Here is a 23,146-nt window from a genome sequence, read left to right on the forward strand (position 1 = left end):
AAGACTACCTCCACAGCATCTTTTACATTCGTACCCTTCTCACATTTCAGGTCTTCTCATAGGTCACTACTCTTTTGTAAGCTTTCATCACTTCTCTCCTAGATTATTGCATTATCTTCCTAATTGGTCTTAATGCCTTAAATCTTTCTCCTCTTTCATTGATCCTTCACATAGATGCCAAAGTGATAACCTTAAAGCACACATCTAAGCATGTCACTTAAAAAAAATTTATATTGGTGGAGAGAGTTTCTATATTGTTTAAATCATAATTTCAGACCAAGCAAACAAGTACATGAATTAATGACTAAATAAATGCCATTTGGGATGAGTTACAAGAAACTGCATGGTAAAGCAGACTGTAGGCTGTGTATACAATAATATATTAATTTGTTTCAATAGGTCAACTGTTATGGATGGACAAGTTGGGACAGGCATATAAAGAAAGGGAGAAATAAAAAAGAGGAATTTAATAAATAGCACAATGAAATCTGAAAAGTGGAGCTTGCCCCAATATTATTCTGAAGGTGGAAAAGAAAGTATTTAAGGGATAAACACTAGCAGATAATGGTTCTGCAGTAAAGATGGAAGAAGGTTCACTTGATTGTGTTTAACATAGAGAAAAAGATGATGACTTCATTAAAGTGGATGGTACCTGTGTTTCTTCTTTCATTAGGACCCCAGAAGTAAGCACAAGTTTAAAATCCACACATATGGAAGCCCTACATTTTGTGATCACTGTGGCTCACTTCTCTATGGACTTCTACATCAAGGGATGAAATGTGACAGTAAGTTTTCCTTTCATATCAAAGGGGTCTATTAGGTAACAAAGTTTAAAAAAAAACCCACAATTAATTGCTCCTGTTTAAAGAGGGATTACTTCACTTGCAGGTTGCAAAAGGTTGCCCAGGAGTATTGAGTTTTGAAGAGCATATTTATTAAGTACTTAGGATGTACAGTAGGACAGCTAAGGTGGTGCAATAGATAGAGCACTGGGCTTGGAATCAGGAAGATTCATCTTCATCAGCTCAAATATGACCTCAATCACTTAGCTGTGTGACCCCAGGCAAGTGACTTAACCCCATTTGCCTCAGTTTCCTCATCTATAAAATGATCTGGAAAAGGAAATGGCAAACCACACCATTATCTTCACCAAGCAAACCACAAATGGGGTCATGAAGAGTCAAACATGACTGAAACAACCCAACGAAACAATAGGATGTGCAATAGACAGTGCTAGTAAGTAAGGATTTTTTTAAAGGAGTTTATCATATTGATACCAAATATAATGTGGATACGTGATAGGATTTTGCCCTACTGCTGCTCAGAACTCCTGAGCTAAAGTGATCTACCAACCTTGCCCTTCCCTATAGTAGGGATTACATGTATGCACCATCATTCTTGGCTTTTTACTTTTTTTCTACTGGCTCAAACTACTTAGTTCCAATTACTTAGAAAAAATTACTGAATGTACAAAGTCAAATATATATATATATATATATATATATATATATACACACACACACACACACACATATATACACACATACATACATATATTCTGTTAGGATACAGATACATGCTCTCTGACATAAGCAGGATCATTTACATTCTACTGATAAAGCTGAGACTTTTTCCTGGGTATTTAAAGTTCAGCCTTTTTATATGACCTTGTTAATATAGAGAGTGAGCTCAAGCATAAACCAGACTGAAAAGGGCAGACTCTCTGGTGCTTTGAATTGCATGTTTATTAAATTAACAAATTTATTATGAGCCAAACAAACATATGTGAAGATGGTGTTCTTTAATTTTTTTAGCCAAAATAACAGATGTTGGTCAGATAGCTTGATGTCTCTTTTAGCCTATCAAAGACAACTGTGATCTCAGGAATATGAATAGTCCTTTCACCAACATAGATCCTGATCCCTCTCTGCCTTTGTAGATAGGTGCATTGGTTACTAAGCCAAAAGAAAAAATACATCCCCTAGTGGTCAGCTTTCTAATCATAAACCTCTTAAAGCTTAGGTAAGCTAGTCATCAGATCATGGTCAATTATCAAAACTAATTTTTCCCAACATTGTACAGCCTACCAGAGACTATACTTTGGTGATGCCACCTTTTAAAATTGACTGTTCCCTCCAAACTCAATGAGTTATTTGAGTAAACCTCATAGAAGAGTTTTAAATCTTAGCTGCTCATATGAGAGTCAACTTTTCATTATGTGTATGACCAGACTTTTTTTTTACTTTAAATTCCACATTTCTTTTCAATTGATGTGTCAGGTACCATGCTGATACTAGGATTGCAAAGATGAAAAATGGAATGAATAGTCCTTGTTCTCAAGGAACTTACAGTCTATGAAGAAGAATAGTGTATGTACAAACACAAAGCTTGATGATAAGAAGTGGGATTGGATAGGGGCAAATTAGAGTCTAAGAAGAAAAGAAAAAGTGTGCTTAAAAAATTCAAGGAGGGTAAGATCATTTTCACTGAGGATATATTTTGGAAATTTTTATAGTGGTGGCACCCCCTGATCCCCTTGAAGGAAAAGACAGGATTCTGTCTGGTGAAGATGGGAGTAGGAGTATGTTATAGATAAATGGAGTAGCTTGTACTAATGCACAGAGGAGGGCAAGTACATGACTATATAAGATTAGATAACAGTAGTCCTTTTTGATTGGAACATAAAAGGGTACATTACTAAAGGACAGTAATATGAAATTAGACTGGAAAGGTAAGTTTCAACTAGATTGTGATTCACCTGAAATGCCAAATTAAGAATTTTTCATTGATGGAGTTGGAGTAGGATTCCTTAGCAGGGAATAGTCTCCTTTTAAATAACTTGAATATCATTTACATAGAGCCATGTATATTATTAATCTGCCTGTACTCCTTATTCTGCTACCCAAGTTAGTTTCCTAACAGCTGTCACTGTTGACAATCCATAAAATAGTGTCCAATTGGGAATTAAACTTATTTAGAAAGACAATACCAGAGGATTTTAGGCCATAAACCTGACATATCATCTCCCATGAGTTCTAATCATTAAGTCTTCCCAGGATTCCCAGCAATAATTTTTTTAGAAACTCCAAAAATATGTTGGATGCATTTTATCTGTGTTATCACACAGATGATTCCAGGAGTTATAACAGATTCCTACTAAGAGTCTGTTATGTGAACAAAGACATCACAGCAAATTTTCAAGTTGGAAGAAAGCTAATTTGTCACTTCTGTTCAGAGATGAGAACACTGTGAATATGGTAATCTTGCTCCTTATGTATGGTTTCTTTGCCTATTTTTTTAAATTCACAGCCTGTGATATGAATGTTCACAAACAATGTGTAATAAATGTTCCAAGCCTATGTGGAATGGACCATACAGAAAAAAGAGGGCGAATTTATCTGAAAGCAGAAGTCACAGCTGAAAAACTACATGTCACAGGTAAGACACAGTTGCATAACAGTGTTGCCTGTAACTTAATGGGGTATTCCCTTGTGATCAGCTCATTTGTCTTCCAGTTTTGTTTATGAATGAATAAGTCTTCTAAAAGGAATACTGGACATATTCTGTTAAATAATTTATTATTTGAAAGAGATAGTGCCTGTTCATAAGTATTTGTGGAATTGAATTGAAATGAATCCAAATAATTGAATTCACCCAAGTCAAGAAAGATTCCCTCAAGCCTGGAATGCACTCACTCCTCACCTCTACTTCTGGGAATCCTTAGCTCCCTTTAGGGCTCAGTTCAATTGCCACCTCCTATATAAAACCGTTCCTGATACTCCCATTTGTTAGTGTCCTCCCCCCTCCTCTAAAATTACTTTATACTTAATTTATACATATTTTGTAATTATTTTCTTACTTGTTCCCCAGTAGATTATAGTTAGTTCCCTGAGAGCAAGGATTGGGTTTGCTTGCTTTTTTTGTTGCTGTTTTTGTATTCCCCTGTCCCATAGTAGGTTCCTAACTGATGCTTGCTGATTTGAATTGAATTGAGTTTGAAAACGAGAAACTGTCTGAGCCAATTGCTAAAGTACCTCCAGAGAAAACTTTTTTGAGGAAAAACGTAACTTTCCATGTTCTGAATGGTATGCATCAATATTTCAATTTAGTAAACTCACCTCAGGGCATTCAGAAATTTAAAAAACCATATATGTTCTCTGCTACTGGTAAACTGAATCTGAAAATATTCCTCTATTAAGGAATTACTCACCCACACAATCCAATCAAAATTTAAATAAAAAGTTTTTATTATTTGGCACATAGAAATATGGATGGGAGAAGTCTAAACTTCAATTCCTAGAACAAAGGAGAAGGTGATAGTTTTATAGAGGATGGGGGTTGGAGGAGAGACTTAAGACTGAAAAGTTATAGCAGTTTGGAAAATGATGATGCTAGCTATTTGGGTGGTGGGATACATGAAATAGTAAATATGTCACATTCTTAACGGGATTATTTTCACTACCTGGTTCTTATCACAAAGCAAACACAACTGGCTCCCAACAAAGCTCATGTTGTAAATTCAAGTTGCCCAGCTTTCTGGGTGGCTGCTTTGTTATCTGTTTGACTAACCACAATCTGGTTAATTAACTACTTTGCTTTTCCAAGGAAAGAGTAATCTCTAACTAACCCCAGCAAGTTGATCAACCATATTTCTCCATGGTCAGAATGTCCTCCTCAGGGTCCTAGTATCCTTTTTTTTGTGTGTGTGTTTTGTTTTTTTTTAGTGAGTCAATTGGGGTTAAGTGACTTGCCCAGGGTCACACAGCTAGTAAGTGTTAAGTGTCTGAGGCTGGATTTGAACTCATGTACTCCTGACTCCAGGGCTGGTGCTCTATCTACTGTGCCACCTAGCTGCCCCAGGGTCCTAGTATCCTTAACTGGACTCAGGCCTACTAGACTACTACTACATTCTCTAACAAATGCTATTATGTTCTGTGATATCACAGGGAATCTCAAACACATGGATTGTGCAGGGTAACAGCCAGAGAACTGAATCATAGGAGACCTCAGTTCTAACCCTAACTCTCCCACCAACTAAATGACAATGGGAAAGTGACCTCACCAGGTCTTTGTTTCCTCCTATATAAAATGAGAGGAGTGAACCAAAGCAATACCAAGATTCCTTTAAGGTCTGAAATCCTATTGTTCTGTGAAATGCTAATAACAATAAATATAATCATAACAACAATATCACCAAGCAGGCCTGTTATTTTATTGGTATGAGGAGCTCCTGATAGGAGCCCACTATGTCGCCTGAGAAGCTTATCTGTCTGGGGCACTAAGAAGCAAAGAGATTTGACCATAGTCATGCAGCCAGTATGTGTCTTTTTTTTTTTTTTCGGGGCATTGGGGGTTAAGTGACTTACCCAGGGTCACACAGCTAGTAAGTGTCAAGTGCCTGAGGCCAGATTTGAACTCAGGTACTCCTGAATCCAGGGCTGGTGCTTTATCCACTGTGCCACCTAGCTGCCCCCACCTGTATGTGTCTTAACCCCAAGGCTTCCCGGATACAATTCCACCACTGTCTTTTACTCTAAACTGCCTTTACAAGGATATTTTTTCCCCTGTTCATTGATAGCAGATCTCTTTTATGAGAGAAACCGTTATTTTTCTCAAAAGTTGGCCCATTTTGAACTTTGGACTCTGCTCCCAAAGAGGGTTTGATTTTTGTGGGGAGCTAATGACTCTGCTTTCATGAAATACACTCTTACGCTCTAGGCATGTCTATCAAACAGTGTACTTTGGTTAATAGCTTTTTTAATATTTGAACATCTCAGAAGACCTACAAGTGCACTGATGTGTGTGTTTCCTGCACTCTCAACCCTTTCTTCATCTAAGTAGATTGTTTTAGGAGTTATTGTGACCTAAAACCTTCACCCTCTGACAGCCAGCCTTCTGATAATTCACCTATCGGCACTTACTTCAGTTTGGCCTCAGACAACCCTACAGCCATCCTCAAGGCCTCTCTACCTGCATTGACCTGCTCAGCTTACACCCTGTCAGCATAACCTTCAGAATCTCAGGTTCATCATTATGAACATTGATATTTAGTCAAGACTGCCCCCCAGCTCTGTTACCTCAGCTATGGCTTGAAGGAAGAAGAAAATTGGCATCTCTTCATAGTGAAGTCTCACTGGGAGAAAAACAACTCCCTTAACACTTGAAAGGGGTTCTTCATGAACTCACCAAGAGCTTTGGAAGTTTTAACAGTTTTCATTACATGGGGGCAGCTAGGTGGCACAGTGGATAGAGTACCAGCCCTGGATTCAGGAGTACCTGAGTTCAAATCCAGGCTCAGACACTTGACACTTACAAGCTGTGTGACCCTGGCCAAGTCACTTAACCCCCATTGCCCCCCCACACACACACACAAAACAAACGTTTTCATTACAGAGCTTCAGATAAGGGAACTCATATCTAGCTTGGTTGTAGCACATAGACTCTGAATCTAATTTCCTCACCTTTGTGCTGGTTTTCCTTCCTAAGTGTTGTTCTTAGACTCTAGTTTATGCTTTAGCATCTTAGATTTTTTCAAATGTAAATTGTGGGATATTCACACCATTGAAGGGACTCTTATCTCTTCAGGGGACAAAGGTTTAAGTCAAACTAAGAATGTCAGAACTCAAGATGAACACTGGGTGAAATAATTTAACCGACACTGATCAAGTGGGCAGCATCCATGGAAACCTAAATAAAGGTCATCTGGGTTCCAGGTGTATTCTTTAGAGACAGGTGGACAGTTCAGTTTTGAGCTACCCCCTTCCTAGCATAAGTGTACCCACAGTTGGCTTGATCTTTGCACTGTCACTGTCTCATCCCACTTCATGCCCATCCATTTTTATTCTAGATGAAAATCTTTCTAGTTGCAACTCTGACAGCTCCTTTTTCTCAAAACTTTTCCCTTGTGACCTCCACTTTAGCTGAGAGAACCAGTAGTCTCCCTGACCTTGTAGACAAACATCACCTTGTGTAGAGAAGCATGAGTTAGATTGTTATGAGCTTTCTGAAGCCTAGGGCCTGCCTAGACCTAACAAACTATTTCTGACTGCTCATGCTTTTATACCCTCTTCTCCTCTCTAAGTCCTGAAGTGTAAAATGCTTCAGAATACATTATCTGCTACTTTATCAAAGTCAATTTGCTATACCCTGAGATCAGCCCTGATTAAGGAAAGCAAGTATAAATGGAAGAGCAATAGAAAAAGTCCATGTTTATGGGACTAAGGTCCTACAGTAGTGAATGCCAGTTGGCTGCCCATTTTTGTTAATTGTCTGGCATCAAAAGCATTGGACTCATTGTTGGTGTAGTTATAAATATCCAGGTGGACTGTCAGGATATAATTTCCATGGTCCATGTGGTATCCTACAGGTGGACTAAGACAAGAATGATTAGGTAATGAAGCATTTACGTTTTCATCTCCTTTTGGTTATGTTTCTTAATATGGGTGAAGTGGGTGGAGTCAGTTCGTGCACACGCTGGACTTTCTACTTCATTTCCACTCATAAAAACAGCAACCTTATGGTGCTATTGGAATTTTCTATCTTGCCTATACCTGCCAAGGGCCCTGACAGTTTCTCAGAACTCATATCAAAGAGAACAGATGATCAGGACTGAATATATAACTGAGAGAAATTGTGAGGCATATTTCAAAGGTCAAAATCCATATTGAATGTACTAATGTTATCTATGGTTGGAGGCTAATTTCATGAACTAATCGTCATCTTAAAGGGACATAGTTTTCATTCATTAGATGATCATGCACTTCAAAGTAGGAAAGGAAGCTAGCATTATTGTAGGATGACCATTAGGGTTTGTAGGAAGAGGAATATCTACCACAGGACTCTCTCCTTGCCCCCAACCATTTACTGACATAGCTTTTCCTAAGGCCCTAACCCATTCGGGTTAGGCTAGATTTTCTGTAAAAGACATTGAAACTAACCTAGAGACATGATTGGTTCAGGGAAATAAGACTTGGGCTGTTGATATAAATTCCTGGTTGTCTGAAAATGAAAGCCAACACAGGGAATGGTCAGGTGGGTACCCCCTTGAGGCTTTAGACAAGAAGATGTCACATGACAAAACTAGGAAAACTTGTTCAACTGAATCAAGGCTATAATTTCAGTAACCTATTATGAATGCCCTTCTTCTGATCTCACTAAGTAAACCTCCTTTGGTTAACTGTTAGATTATGAGTATCTATAATTTTTTGGAGGTCAGACTGGTTTTTTCCCTAGTTGACTACTTCCCTTCTCAACCTAGTCACATTAATTTTATTCATAAAGTTTTCAGTTTCATGAATTAACATTATCTATTTTATTATTTATAATCACTTTTCTTCCTTTTCTGGTTAAGAATTCACCCATAGCTGTGAAATTATATGATTGGCTTTTCTATTTCTGTGTGAGTATTAAAGGTTTTTTATATTCAAGTCAAATATCTATTTGTAATTTTATTGTGAAGTATGACATATAATTTTGGTCCAAACCTAATTTTTCCAGACTACTTTGCAGTTTTGCCATCTCTTCTTATCATATAGGGAGTTCTTTTCCAGGTAATTTATATTAGAGAATTTCTAAAACACTGGGATATTGAATTCAATTATTTTTGATTCTCCCTTGTCCAGTATCTTCTACTCATCTATTTTTCTATTTGTTTGTTTTAACCAGTACCACATGCTTTTTTTCTTCTTTTTTGTTTTGTTTTTTTGGAGGGGCATTGAGGGTTAAGCGCCTTGCCCAGGGTCACACAGCTAGTAACTGTCAAGTATCTGAGGCTGGATTTGAACTCAGGTACTCCTGAATCCAAGGTCAGTGCTTTATCCACTGCACCACCTAGCTGCCCCCTTCCACATGCTTTTGATGCTTACTCTTTATAATATAGTTTGATATCTAGCTATTCCCCCTTCATTCCTAACTTTTTTCATGATTTCACTTATTAGTCTAGATCAGTGCTGTCAACCTCAAATAGAAACAGGGACCACTAAGCTATACATAAGAATCCCTGTGGGCAACATGTTTAATTGGTTTTAAAATATAATTATTTTTTTTTTGTATTTTTATTTATTTTAAAAAGTATTTCCCAATTACATTTTAATCTGTTTAGGGCCACATTCATAAGTGTTGTGAGGCATATGTTTGGTACCTCTGGTCTATCTATGTCTTTTGTTCCTACTGCAAATTTTTTTTTGAGGTTTTTAAAATGTCCCTTTAGTATTTTGATTGATATTCATTGGAGCTAAATCTATAAGTTAACTTTCATGGTATTGTCATTTTTATTATATTAATACTTACAATCATGAGCTCTGAATATCCATCCAATTATTTAAGTTGTTCTTTATTTCTTTAGGGAGTGTTTTTTAAAATTTTATCTCTACAAGTGTTTTGGTAAATTAACTCCAAGATATTTTATAAATTTTGTAGTTATATTCAATGTCATTTCCTTTTTATTATTGCCTCTTAGTTTTGTTATTACTGTGCAAACATGCTGTTAATTTTTGTGGGTTTATTTTATATCCTACAACTTGACTGAAACTATTCATTGTCTCAATTTCTTTTCTGATTCTCTATTATTTTCTAATTAAACTACCATGTCATCAGCAAAGAGCAATAGTTTTATCTTCTCCTTACCTATCTTTATTTCTTTGATTTCCTTCTAGTCTTAATGCAATTCTTAGCATTTCTAGAATTATTTCAAATAATACTCAGGCAATTGGGAATCCATTATGACTCATATATGCTAGCTTTAAGTTTTAGATAGATACTTAGCTTTTAAAAAATCTTTCTATACTTATATTTTTGTAGTATATTTTAACATAGCTGAATATGATTTTGTCAAAGACATTCTTTATCTGTTGACATAACAATTTGATTTTAGATATTTTTTGTTTCTTTTTTTTTTTAGTGAGGCAATTGGGGTTAAGTGACTTGCCCAGGGTCACACAGCTAGTAAGTGTTAAGTGTCTGAGGCCGATTTGAACTACGGTACTCCTGACTCCAGAGCCGGTGCTCTATCCACTGCGCCACCAGCTGCCCATATTTTTGTTTCTTAATGTGATTTATCATGTTAATTACTTTCTTATGTCAAGCCATCCTTGTCTGTCTAGTATGTCCAGCTTGATTATGGTGAATTTTTTTTTTTGATAAATTGATGTAATTTTTACCAATATTTTATTTAAACATTTGAATGGCTATTAATATTGGTTGATAATTATCTTTCTTTGCATTATTCTTCTTCCCTTAGTTTAGGTATGCTTATTTGTCTTACAAACAGTAGTTTAGTAGAAAGTCTTTTTCTCAGTTTGAGAATAATTTGCATATGATTAAGTATAATTGTTCTTGTGATAGAATTTGCTTATAAATCCATATGAACTAGGTTTTACAAAAAATTTTGTAATGCTTTACAATTAATTCAGTTTCCTTTTTTGAAATTCAGTTATGCCGATAAGTAATCTGCAACTAGCTCTTTTTTGATGGTTCTATGACTTTGTTTCATTTATTCACTACTACTTATGGGTGGTTGTGAGGAATTCATTCTATAACCTAAAATTCTATATACGTGTGAGCCATTGTTACTTTTACAATAATTACCTAGCACTAAGCTAGGTTTTGGTGCTCTGGTTTGGCTCCTTCCCATGTTATGCATGCTCTGAGGTTTGTTTATCGGAAAATTAATTGGACCTTTAAGCCAAGTTCAACAATTAAGTAGGAACTGGTTTGAAGTCAGAAGACTTGAGTTTGAAGCACTTATTAGCTCCCTTGTTACAGCCAAGTAGCTTCACCTCTCTGGGCAGCAGGATGCCCATCTATATACCACCACCACCACCACTGACTAGTATTATTCTTCAGTCATTTTAGTTGTGTCCAATTCTTCATGACCCCATTTGGGATTTTCTTGGCAAAGATACTGAAATGGTTTGCCATTTCCTTCTCTAGCTCATTTTACAGATGAGGAACTGAAACAAACAAGGTGAAGTAACTTGCCCAGGGTCACATATCTAGTAAGGGCCTGAGGCCAGATTTGAACACAAGAAGCTGAGTCTTCCTGACGCCAGGCTACCACCTACATGATGATGATGATGATGATGACGACAAAGACAACTAACATTCATCCGGTGCTTACTATGTGCCAGGCACTGGGCTAAGTGCTTTACAATTATTAACTCATTTGATCCTTTCAACAACCTTGGGAGATAGGTATTATTCTTACTCCTCATTTTGTAACAAATGAGCGTATTGAGGCAGACAGAGGATTAAGTGAAAATAAAGATGTTAGACTAGATAAGTGCTAAGGTCCCTTGAATGCCTGCTATATATGCAAGAAACCTATGCTAAATACTAAAGATAATTGATTCATATGAAAAATATATTATTCCTTCTTTTCTTTTATTATTTCTATAATTAACACAACATATACCTAAGGAGCTTGACATAAGATAAATATCATAATAGGTAGCATTTGTATAGTGCTTTAAGATTTGAAAAGTGGTTTACATATACTATATTAGGTACATTTTTTTCTTCTATATTTAACTCAGTGGCATTATGGATAGAGAACTGGCCTTTGAAGCCAGAAAAGTTGTGGGTTCAATACCTCTTTGACACATACTGGATGTGTGACTGGCCACATCATTCAAGAGAGATTGGTACTTAAGGCAATTCTCTGAGACTGTAAGTTGCAGAGACCTGCCATTGGTAGAGAGATTTCCCCCCACGTGAGAGTCCATTCTCCTGATGAAATCACAAATCCTCTCCCCTCTATTCAGGGAGTTGTTGGATTTCGTGGGGAGGGCATTCTGTAAGAGTGCTATGTTTTGCTTGGCCCATGTAATGGAGGAGCAGGAAGAGAAGAAAGCAGGCAAACCACAGGTACAGTCATTTGCTCAGCAAGAATAACAGGAGGCGTAATCTGAAAATAAAATGGGGTCACCACTGCAGTGAACAAACCATGGCTACAGCAAAAATGAACAAATTAATTCAGTAGAGAAGAGCACAGTCTTCTGATGGTAGAGTTTTTAAATTGTTTGCTTTTTGCCAATGGTGCCATCTTTTACTTGCATTGACCTCTAGACTACACACATCTCTCTACCATCCTCCTGTAAGTCTGAGCAGTTACATTTTACTTGTGGCTTGGAGAATGATTGGTTGGGCATACGGTCAGAATTAAGAGTATAACCACTTGACTTCCATACTGAAAACCATTTAAAACTATGAATGACAATAATTGCCATAAGAAAATAGAGAAACTCAAGCTTCTGACTGGAATTTTGGATGCCTTTGACAGTGTCAGGTCAATCCTGATCCACTTTCCAAGAACTTTTTTGTGTAATATCAGCTCACTGGGTTACTTTACTGATCTGCTTAGAGTGTTATACCAAGGACTTTACAATGGTTTAAAATGGAAGGCATTTTCTTTGACATAATAATCAGTATATATCTCATAGAGATCAAAGACAGAAGGGTCCCCATATATATATGACAATATTTTAATAGAATTTTTATGGTCACAAAAGAACTGGGAAAAAAAGATGTCCATCAGTTAGACAACCAGACAGCAACTAAACAAAGTGTGGTATATGAATGTGTGAGAATTGGAATGACCCCCCCCTGCTGGAAAAGATATTCAGGGAAGCTCCACCATGAGGAGAAAGCATTGTGAAAAGAAACCATGTGACTTTAGCCGTCCAGAAATGACCTTTTCTGGGGTTTTAAAGGTCAGTTTGGCATCAGAAAGTGATGTTTGCCTGTCATCAAGTGTTACCAGCCCATTACCTTGGAGCTGTATGTGTGACGGCCCTGTTTCCTGTTTCACTGGAGGCTTCTGGGAGGAGGAAGGAGGAGCGAGGACTTTTCAGCCCCACGACCTCAGCTTGGCTGGAGGAGAGATGCTGCTCTCTTAGATTGATAGACGAAAGTGTCTTGGCCTCTTTCTCTCTGATCACTCGCTTCTAATGCGCTTTCATAAATGCTTAAAAATCTAAACACTCTTGCTAAAGCTTCTATTTAAGGCAACCACTCATTAGATATTAGACATCCTAGCTAGAATTTTAGCCCCTTATAAATGTAATGGCACTATTGCTGTACCATAAGCAACAAAAATATACAAAATTCCAAGAAGAATTGGGAAACAATGTGCAGTGAAGTAACAGATCCATGCTAAAACAATAGGAATATACAATACCAATAGAGATGAAAGAATAACAACAAACCTTAAATATTATATAATTGTATAATGACTAAATTTGATCCTGGAGAAGAGTTGAGAAAACTAAACTTCCCCTTCATTGCAGAATTTGGAAACTTTGGGTATGGAATATTGCACATACCATTAAACATGGTCTCTGGGTTTGTTAATTTTACTAAGCTTTTTTCTCTTCTATTTTTTTGTTATAGAGAATGGCTCAGGGGGCAGCTAGGTGGCACAGTGGATAGTGGATAGGTGGCCTTGGATTCAGGAGGACCTGAGTTCAAATCCGGCCTCAGACACTTGACACTTACTAGCTGTGTGACCCTGGGCAAGTCACTTAACCCTCATTGCCCCCTCCACCCCCCCAAAAAAGAATGGCTCAGTATGTATGAGGGAATTGATATATTTTGATATGAGTATGATAATAAAGAAGGCATTGGGGCAGCTGTGACCCTGTGTGACCCTGGACAAGTCACTTAATCCTAATTGCCTCACCAAAAAAAAAAAAAGAAGAAGGCATCGATGAAAAATAAGCTAATTTTTGCAAATATGATAACCAGTTGAAGTTTCCAGTAAAGAAGAATTTGACTTAGATCCTAATTTACAGGAGAGGAGTTATTTGGAGATAACTTGCTAAAATGGAAGCCTTGTTGATATGATTAGTGCTGAGATCAGATAAACATGATGTGGCTGTTCTAGTCCATTTGTTTGAGAAACTTCTCTGCCATGTAGGCAAAATAGCACTCAATTTGGAGTCAGAGAACATGGATTCTAATTCTGGCTCATCAATTACATCCCTGGGTGATCTCATCAAGTGACTTCTCTCTCAGCTCCACTTTGCTTATTTGTAAAATGAGGCATAGATGATCTCTAAGGCCCCTTTGAGCTATAAACTGTATGATTCTTCAACTTTTGCATATCCAACACCAGAAATTTTACTCTTACAAACATTTTCTTTTTCGTTGGAAAAAAACTAAAAACACCAGCTTAAATAATCAGTTGTACTGCATTAAGAGGATTCTTATTCTCAAATAAGTTTCACTTGTTACTTCCCCAGGTGTTTCTGCCTCCTAGGGAAAAGCTTCCCTCCCTTGTAAAAGGACAGAAAATAATATGTAGGTATTCTGCATCTCAAACCTGAATTTTTGGGTTTGGGGGAAGGGTTTTTTTGGTGCCTTTGGACTTGAAATTCAGCTTTGTAAATAGCAATTATCTTGCTTACTAAATCTAATTGATCCACTTGAATTGTTGACCTTTTCTACAGAGAATGATAAATCTTACTGAATAGGACTTTCAATAACTTACCCTGCCAATGGATAAGTACTGGGGCCTTGCTTTTCCATATGATAAAGAGCTAATAGCACCCAGGGAAGGCAAAATGCTTTGTGGGGTGTCATTTGGGAACTTGTTAATGACTCTTTTCTTCCACATGACCTTATGCAAAATTAATGGATGAGTACAAAAGCATTTATTCAGCATTTACTATATTCCAGACACTGCATGGTAACATGGATACAAAATAAACAAGATTAAGTCCCCTGCCCTGAAAAAGCTTAAATTCTAAAGGAGAAGAGAACACATGTCGCGGAGAGCTGACCAGTTGAAGAGAGTCCTGTTCTGGGGAAGTCGGAGAAGATATGGGCAGGGTGGATGGCCAGGGTAGATAACTGGATTGCACATGAAGCTGAAAGAAACATGGTGTGGTGTCTAAGACCGGCTGATAGCTATAATAGGCTATATGAGCTAGTTTGCACATAATCAGTCACCCATCAACTGGTTTAGGCATTGGAATAGGTGCTCCAAAGATAAATGGATTCAGAAAAAAGTCAATTATGGAGATCATGTTCTCGGGTCCATTGCACAGAGTGTTGGTCCAAATGATGAGGAGTGGGTCGATAATATCAGGCCAAAAGGTGAGATACCATGGGGTAAGATGGTTTATAGGGTGTAAAATAAAGTATGGTAAAAGACAATAGAAAGGTAAAGAAGGAATCATGGCTACAAGCTGTAATGGATAGAAATGTAGCCTTGGAAACAGGAAAACCTGGGTTCAAATTTTGCCTCTCACATTTACTATCTGAATTGAATGACCATGGTTAAGTCCCTTAACTACCTCAGACCTCAGGTCCTCATCTGTAAAATTGAGCTATTAATACTTGTAGTAACTATTTTATTTTATTTTATTTTTGGTGATGCAATTGGGGTTAAGTGACTTGCCCAGGGTCACACAACTAGTAAGTGTTAAGTGTCTGAGGTCGGATTTGAACTCAGGTCCTTCTGAATCCAGGGCCAGTGCTCTATCCACTGCGCCACCTAGCTGCCCCTAACTATTTCATAGAGTTGTTGTAAAATCCAAACAAGCTAATGTACCCAAAGGATTCACAAACCTTATAGCACTGTATAAGTATCAGTATTCTGAACACAATATTTTTTATTTATCATAAAAGTCTTTTATTATTTTCTACTTACATGTAGAGATAGTTTTCAACATTTTTTTTTTTGCAGGGCAATGAAGGTTAAGTGACTTGCCCAGGGTCACACAGCTAGTTAAGTGTCAAGTATTTGAGGCTGGATTTGAACTCAGGTCCTCCTGAATCCAAGGCCAGTGCTTTATCCACTGTGCCACCTAGCTGCCCTCAACATTTGTTTTTATAAGATTTCTAGTTCCAAATTTTTCTCCTTTCCTTCCCCCCCAAAGCAATCTAATATAGGTTATATATGTACAATCACATTAAACCTATTTCTGTATTAGTCATGCTGTGTGAACACAGTATTTTTAAAATTTAAACCTGTGTTTATATCCATGAACAGAAGGGGGGAAAACACCTTTCTATAGCGCCTGCTATATATCAGGCACCATGATAATCACTTTTACAAATATTAGCTCATTTGATCCTCACAACAACTTTGTAAAGGAGGTGCTATTATTATACGCACTTTATAGTTGAGAAAACTGAGGCAAACAGATGTTAAATGACTTTCCCAAGGTTACACCACTAGTAAATGTTTGTGGTCTGATTTGAACTCAAATCTCCCTGATTCAAGATCCAGTGCTTTATCTACTATGCCACCAGCCATAAATAAGTAGTGTGAAAATGCATTTCATTGATGCCTATTGGTAAGCTATCTGTAACTTGAGAGGTTAAGTGGCTTGTCCATAGCAATACAGCTATCATGTGTTGGAGACAAGACAAAAACCCAGGACTGTACTGACTCCAAAGCTTGACCTTTTATGTGGTCCTCTCATTGTTAATATTAATATTATGGATTTAGGCAGGCCTTTCTAATGTAAGTCTGTATTATAAAAACAGATTTTATGAATGCTACCATCTGTGGCAGATATCCATGTATATACACATGCATGAATGTGTGTGTATACATACACATATGTGTACACATAGGTTTATATTTCTATATCTGCCACAGGTGGCAACATCTGTAAAATCCCTGTTTTTATAGTATATACAAGGAGATGTGGCTCCTCTACATGTCAAACCTGCCATGTGACCCACCTCCTACACTGTAGACTCCTTGAAGTCAGGAAACCTGTTTCATCTATCCGGGTATCTTCTTTAACATTGGGCACAATGTTCAACTATCAGATGTGCTCAGGGCGCATTTGTGGATACTGTAGTATTGAAGGCTATGCCTCTCTGTGGTTCATGATGCCTTTGTGCCCCTCACTCAGGTTAAGACACCTGAATGCCTCTGGCCATTGCTGCTGATGGTTTCAGCCAGGTCACAGCTGATTGTCATTGTTTGGGGGAGATGAAGTAGGAGGAGTTGGGATTTCCTGATTTCTTCTGGTTGAATTGACTTCCTGTTCATCCTTACAGCTGTCCCCATCACACTTTGTTATTTAGCTGTTCAGTGGTCAATACTTGGGTCAGACTTACTTCCCAGACTTATTGTATGTTACTCTCTTCATATCCTCTATATTCCAGTGAAACTGGCCTTTGGGTAACCTCCATGGAATGTACTCCCGTCTCACCTCCACAGAATGTACTCCCTTCTCACCTCCACCTTATAGAATCTCTAGATTCTTCAATATTCAGCTCAAATGCCACCTCTAAAAAAAAAGATTTTCCCCACGATCCCCCAATTGTGAGCCCTCTCCCTAACATTTGTATTTGTTTTGCATATATTATATATTTCATTATCTGTGTATATGTTGTTCTTTCTCCCTCCAGCTCTTACCCTATAGAAGTAATATACTTGAGGCTAAGGGACCTGTTTCATTTTTGTTTTTGTTTTTAGATTGAGTCCCCCAGCATCTAGCACAGTTCCTGGCACATAGTAGGTGTTTATTACATGCCTTATGAATGAGTGATGAAACTGAAAGTCATTCTGGTCTATGAACCTTAAACATCTGTGAACTTACTTCTATAGACTTGAATACAAAATAATGAAAAAAAGAGCTTAATATCTCCTGTGAATGATATTCATTACAAAGTATATTTACTCTAGATGAATTATTCTTTAGAAACTGCATCAATTCCTAATGTCAGTTCTATGCCTTTATAAAGTAAATGCGGATATAGATATTTTCCCTTACGAGCTCAATTACAAAAATGGTTTCCTTACTTGGTAGAAAAAGAAGAAGAAACAGAAGGTCAAGTGGCCTCCTTATGACACAGGGACTCATAATTGAACCATGCTTATATTTATGACTGTTAATCATCTTTCTCACTCTCAGGTCTTGTTACTCCCAACAGGTTTTATTTCTCTTTTCTCTGACCTGTGAATAAGCAACCTTAGATACCTTTGTAGGCCTCATTTTTCCCCTATGTAAAATGAGGAGGAGTCGAACTGGATATCTGAAGGACCTTTCTAGCTCTGACATTCTACAACATGGCCAGATAGAGTTTCCAATGCACAGTCAGATGGTCAAAAGTCAGGTAGTTAGAAAGGCAGGGAAGAAGATAAATGGAGGACAAATGAGAGAAAAAAAAAAAACTATGATCCAGTCATTTATCTGCTCATTCATACAACGGATATTTACTAAGAATCCTCTATAGCCAAGTATTGAAAGAGACATAACAATAAATAAGATTTGCTTCCTCCTAAGAACGCTTGTGTTTTTTTGAGTTTTAATTGTGGTTTCTCCTTTGACACAAACTATTTCATAAATGCCTTTTTGGGCCAGCAATGTTGCTGAAGTGTCTATATTACATGTTTACATCTTAGAATTAGGAGCACTTTGGATACTGAGAATACTTTAGTTGATGGGTCCTATTTGAGAGTTGCCACCATATTCACCCTAACCTTCATTTTCAGAGTTTAGATAATGGTGAGAAATTAAAATGACAATAAGTATTCTGGCTGAAACCTTTTCCTTCTGTAGAACATGGCTTAGCTTTTATAGTACTAATGGTTAAAACTGTCCTTTATTTGACCTGAAGCAAGGGATCATCTACTGAAGTTATTCTCATGTGGTTCTGTAACCTCAAGCTATTTCATTTTTCTCTGCTTAGGTAGGTGTTACTCAGCTGCAAAAGCCAGCTTAACCTAAGTGACCCTGAGTGACCCTCAAGTCCTTATCCTGGACGTCAGCAACTGTCTGTATCCTTTCCCTTGCTTCAGTAACTGCAAAATGTCACCCATTATGGTATTAGGAAGTCTGTGCCCCCTCCAGGCTTCCTGATGTTTCCCTTCTCCTTTGACCAGGGTATAATAACATCCAGAGTGCTGAAGCTCACCGAGGCAGTTTTGCAGAGACAATTTCTCCACTGGCAAGGATTATTTAATAAAAAGCTTTGAGCACTTTGAACTGCCAATCAGAATGTGGTCTTTATTTCACAATACTTCAAAGTGGAAAACATAAATGGACAATGAAACCTACAGGACCAATGCAGGGGGGAAACAAGGTTTTGTTTGATATTGTATGAGTAAGCTAGAGATGGAGCCGCATTCTTTCTACTGTCTTATCCTTCCTACTAAGCAACTCTGCTAGGCCTAGCTTCTTTCCTGCTGACACAACCATAGTTCTTTGACTGTATGTCCCAACAGGAATCAATGGGGACTAACACAAGCAGGTTACCTGCTTCACTTTGGTTATTGTGACCTGCAACATTGTCGAGTACTTAAATTCATGGCTGCTTTCACCAGTGTGCACAAAGACGTTTGTGAAGGAAATAAGGAGAGTGTTGCTGGAACATCTTAAATCAACAGCAGTTTATGGAAACATTTATTATACCAGAAAAATCATAGGATCATAGCTTTTGGGCCAAAAGGGATCTTAGAGGCCACCTAGGTCATTTCCTTCTTTTTACAGATAATTAAAAAGGAATCCCAGAGAAAGAGGCTTAGTGATTTGCTAAAGGTCATAGAGGGAGTAGTAGTAGTAAAAACTAGATTGTCCTCCAAATTCGTCATTATTGCCATCGTTCTATGCTACCTCCAAAATAATTGAAAGTTATGACCATATTTCTCTTTATATTGTGGGTTGATTGTGGGACTCCAGATCAATGGAGTCCTCCTAGCCCACTTGGTAAGGGTAGGGGAGTTTGGGGAAGGATGGATAGATTTGAGAATCATCAGCATAGAGATGGTAATTAAATACTTGGGAGCTTCTCTTTCTTCTCTTCCCTACTTCTGTTGACAATGGGGTCTTCTATAGAGCATCTCATTCAGTGGGAGATGGCATACTCAGCAGAGAGTCAGATAAGAAGGTGAACATTGGAAGCCAAGAGTTGAGCTATAGGGAAAAACAGGCCTAGGGAACCCAGCAAAGTGACCTCCCCAGAACAGATGGTATACCCTACAGCATGAGGACCCACTAAAAAAAGACATTTAGAACCTTGCAGTGCTAGAGGTGTTGGTTGTGTTCGATATGTGGCTGTATGCCTCTCCACTTGTGTATTCTCTGTGTGTGTATGCCCCCTGATTCTATTTTCATTTTGTGAGAGAGCATGCCTCAGTTTTATAAGGGCAGTGTTTCTTATGAAGGCATCTCAGTAAATGCCTTTGATTTGAACTATTGTGTCCTCTGACTATTAAAAGCAGACACCTTGGTGGGGGCTTTGAGCTCTAGTTTTAGGTGTGTGGACCTACTAATAACCCTGAATTCTTGAGGGGTAGAAGTGTTATTTGAGATGTTACTGATAGAAGACACTATATATACATACATTTTTGGTCTGTTTGTTTGTTCTGCTTTCTTTATAGGTTGCAAGTTGGTTGATGTTAGGGATTGTATCTTCTCTCTACTAATGCAAACACCACAGAATTCAATATAATATCATGTCACCTACTGTGTATTCAATAAAAGTTTATCCATATTCATAGTATGGCCTTGTTGCCTAATGGATCCTCCAATCCATATTATTCTACCTTTTTGCCCTGTCCTCCCTTTCTGTTTAACTGTAAATTAGGAGGTGATCACATAGTTATTTTGCTTTATTTGATGAAGTCCTATAACTGCTAGGATTTGTAACAGAGTTGTGAATAATAAAGGAATTGCATAGATTATTGTAGTTACTTTATTGCCATATCTGTATAGTACCACTTATTGACCTCTGTAGCACAGTAAAATGTCAAATATATGCTAAATAGCAACATATTCACCATGGAGCATTATTATCATGTTCCAATTCTCTTTGCTGAAGTTTAGTGCAACTCCCCTTTTGGATGTTGAGTCACCATTAGCTGTGGAAAGGAGGCATGGGAAATGGGAGACTGTGGTCTCTTTACCCCCTTTTTATCATGGTAATTGAGAGTACTTTCTTTAATGAAGTCTTTTCCTTTTGGGGGGTGGGGAGAGGCAAATGGATTAACATGATTTACCAGGGTCATATGGCTAGTAAATGTTTGAGACCAGATTTGAATACAGTTTCCCCTGACTCCAGGGCTGTTGCCCTATCCACTGTGTTCCTCCTTGCTTTTTCCTTTGATTAAAAAAAAATGCACTTTTGTACCAGGACCTGAAGTCAACTGTAGCCTTCTTTTCCCATTTCTGACTGATTAAGTTGTTCCCAATTTCCAGGTTTTTGTAGAGAAAGCCAACTAGTCAACCAGAGGGTCTTAGGTGAGCTTTTAAACTCTATGAATTATTGCAGTGTGATTGATTCTCTTGAAGGAGCAATATCCCTCAGAAGAGGGGAAGCAAATTATTATTGAGGTCTTTTCCAAGATTATCCCATTAGCATAAAAATGAATAAACATTGACAGAGCAGGTCATTCTTGTGTAGAACTTTTAAGTGCTTCTAATTATAGGATTATCATTTAAGCACAAAGACTAATTGCTATGAAATTACTGCAAGAAACTTGATCTGCTAGAAAGTCAGAGCTACAATTACTGAGGAATCATCTAAAAATGTGCAAATTTTGTCTTTCTAAGCACTCAGACTTTCTAGTCTCCTAAATCTTCACAGGGAAATAAGGGTGAAGAGTTGAGGTGGGGCAACAAATAGAGGAGAAGATAAAAGCCAAATGAGTTTTTTTCATCCATAAAGGAAATTAGGACACTAAAAAGCTCTTGTCCAAGTGGAAAACACTATAAATATTAACTATAATTCTTATTCTATATTCAAAGATATATAGTTTCCTAATTAGGGTAGTTTATATGGTTTGCTATGTGTTCCACCTGAAAGCAAGTAGATGATACCTTCCAAAAGTCCTTTCCAGGGTTGGTTTGCTATAACCTTATCGATATAAACAGTGAAAAATCTAGTAGCCATAAGTACCTGAGTTCCCAAGGTTAGTGATCTTCCTCTTAGGGATGAATGTAATTGGTTGTAAAGTATGCCCACTCTAGCTCAGTGAGCTGGATGGAGGGAAGATCATTTGAATCAATTATTGCCATGAAAATTAATTTTTTCAAATTTCTTATTTATTATCAATTTGTCATTAACAAGCATTATTATTACAATATACAAAAATAAGATTACATATGAAACTATGAACTTCTATTACATTTTAAAAGTACATATTAAATATAACACAGTAGTAATAGAATTGCCCTAATTTTATTTGCTCAACTTCTTTTTCTTTTGTGTACTTTCCTCTTTTTTTTGCTGTTGTTGTTTTGTTTTTTTTGTTTTGTTTCTTTGCGGGTAATGAGGGTTAAGTGACTTGCCCAAAGTCACACAGCTACTAAGTGTAAAGTATCTAATGCAGAATTTGAACTCAGGTCCTTCTGAATTCAAGGGCCGTGCTTTATCTACTGCACCACCTAGCTGCCCCCGTACTTTCCTCTTTATTGATCTTTTTTTGTTTGTTTTTTTGCATCTTTGTCACTGAAGATTCATCCCTACCCCACAAGTAGTAGCCATCCCCTTGTAACAAATATGTATAATCAAACAAACAAATCAACATATTGGCTACATCTGAAACTGCGTGTCTCATTCTATGCCTCTTTTACATTTCTGCCAAGAGGTTGGTGAATGTTTCATCATCACTCTTCTAAAGTAATGAGTCATTACATTGGTTAGACTTTTTTTCATCTTTTTTCTTCTAAAGAAGAAATGTTATTATCATTTAAATTGTTCTCTTAATTCTGCTCTTTTCACTCTACAATAAGTTCAAATAAGTTTTCCCAGGATTTTCTGAATTCATCATACTGTTCACAGGCTGCAGTAATATTCCATTCACAGGCATCCACCTTGTTTTCAAAACATTGTTACAACTAAAATTCATGTTACAAATGTGTTTGTATGAATAGGCCCTTTCTCTTGTCTTTTATCACTTCTAGGGTATTTGCCAAATAGAAATATATGGCACAGTTTAGTGACTTTGGGGGGTATATTTCTCTTTTTTTTTTTTTCTCAGAAAGGTTAGACTAATTCAAAGTTCCAAAAATTTATCAGTGTTTCTGTTCTCCAACAACTTCCATTTTTTGTCTTTATCATCTTTGCTAGTCTGAGATATGTGACAAAGAAGTTGTTATTTTAATTTATGTTGATCTTATCATTAGCGATTTAGAGCATTTCTTATATTGTTGCAATAGCTTACATTTCTTTTATTTCTAAA

General features: G+C 37.3%; 1 protein-coding gene across 1 annotated transcript in view; it reads left to right on the forward strand.

The window, feature by feature from the left end:
* The window catches only part of PRKCA (protein kinase C alpha), a 512,156-nt gene that overhangs the window by 358,731 nt on the left and 130,279 nt on the right, over positions 1-23,146 (forward strand). The window contains exons 4-5 of the mRNA XM_044000074.1: positions 674-785; positions 3,310-3,438. Coding sequence (XP_043856009.1) covers positions 674-785; positions 3,310-3,438 — 241 coding nt within the window. The remainder of the gene's footprint in view (positions 1-673; positions 786-3,309; positions 3,439-23,146) is intronic.

This window comes from Dromiciops gliroides, chromosome 4 (genome assembly GCF_019393635.1).
Source record: "Dromiciops gliroides isolate mDroGli1 chromosome 4, mDroGli1.pri, whole genome shotgun sequence".
Taxonomy (NCBI): domain Eukaryota; kingdom Metazoa; phylum Chordata; class Mammalia; order Microbiotheria; family Microbiotheriidae; genus Dromiciops; species Dromiciops gliroides.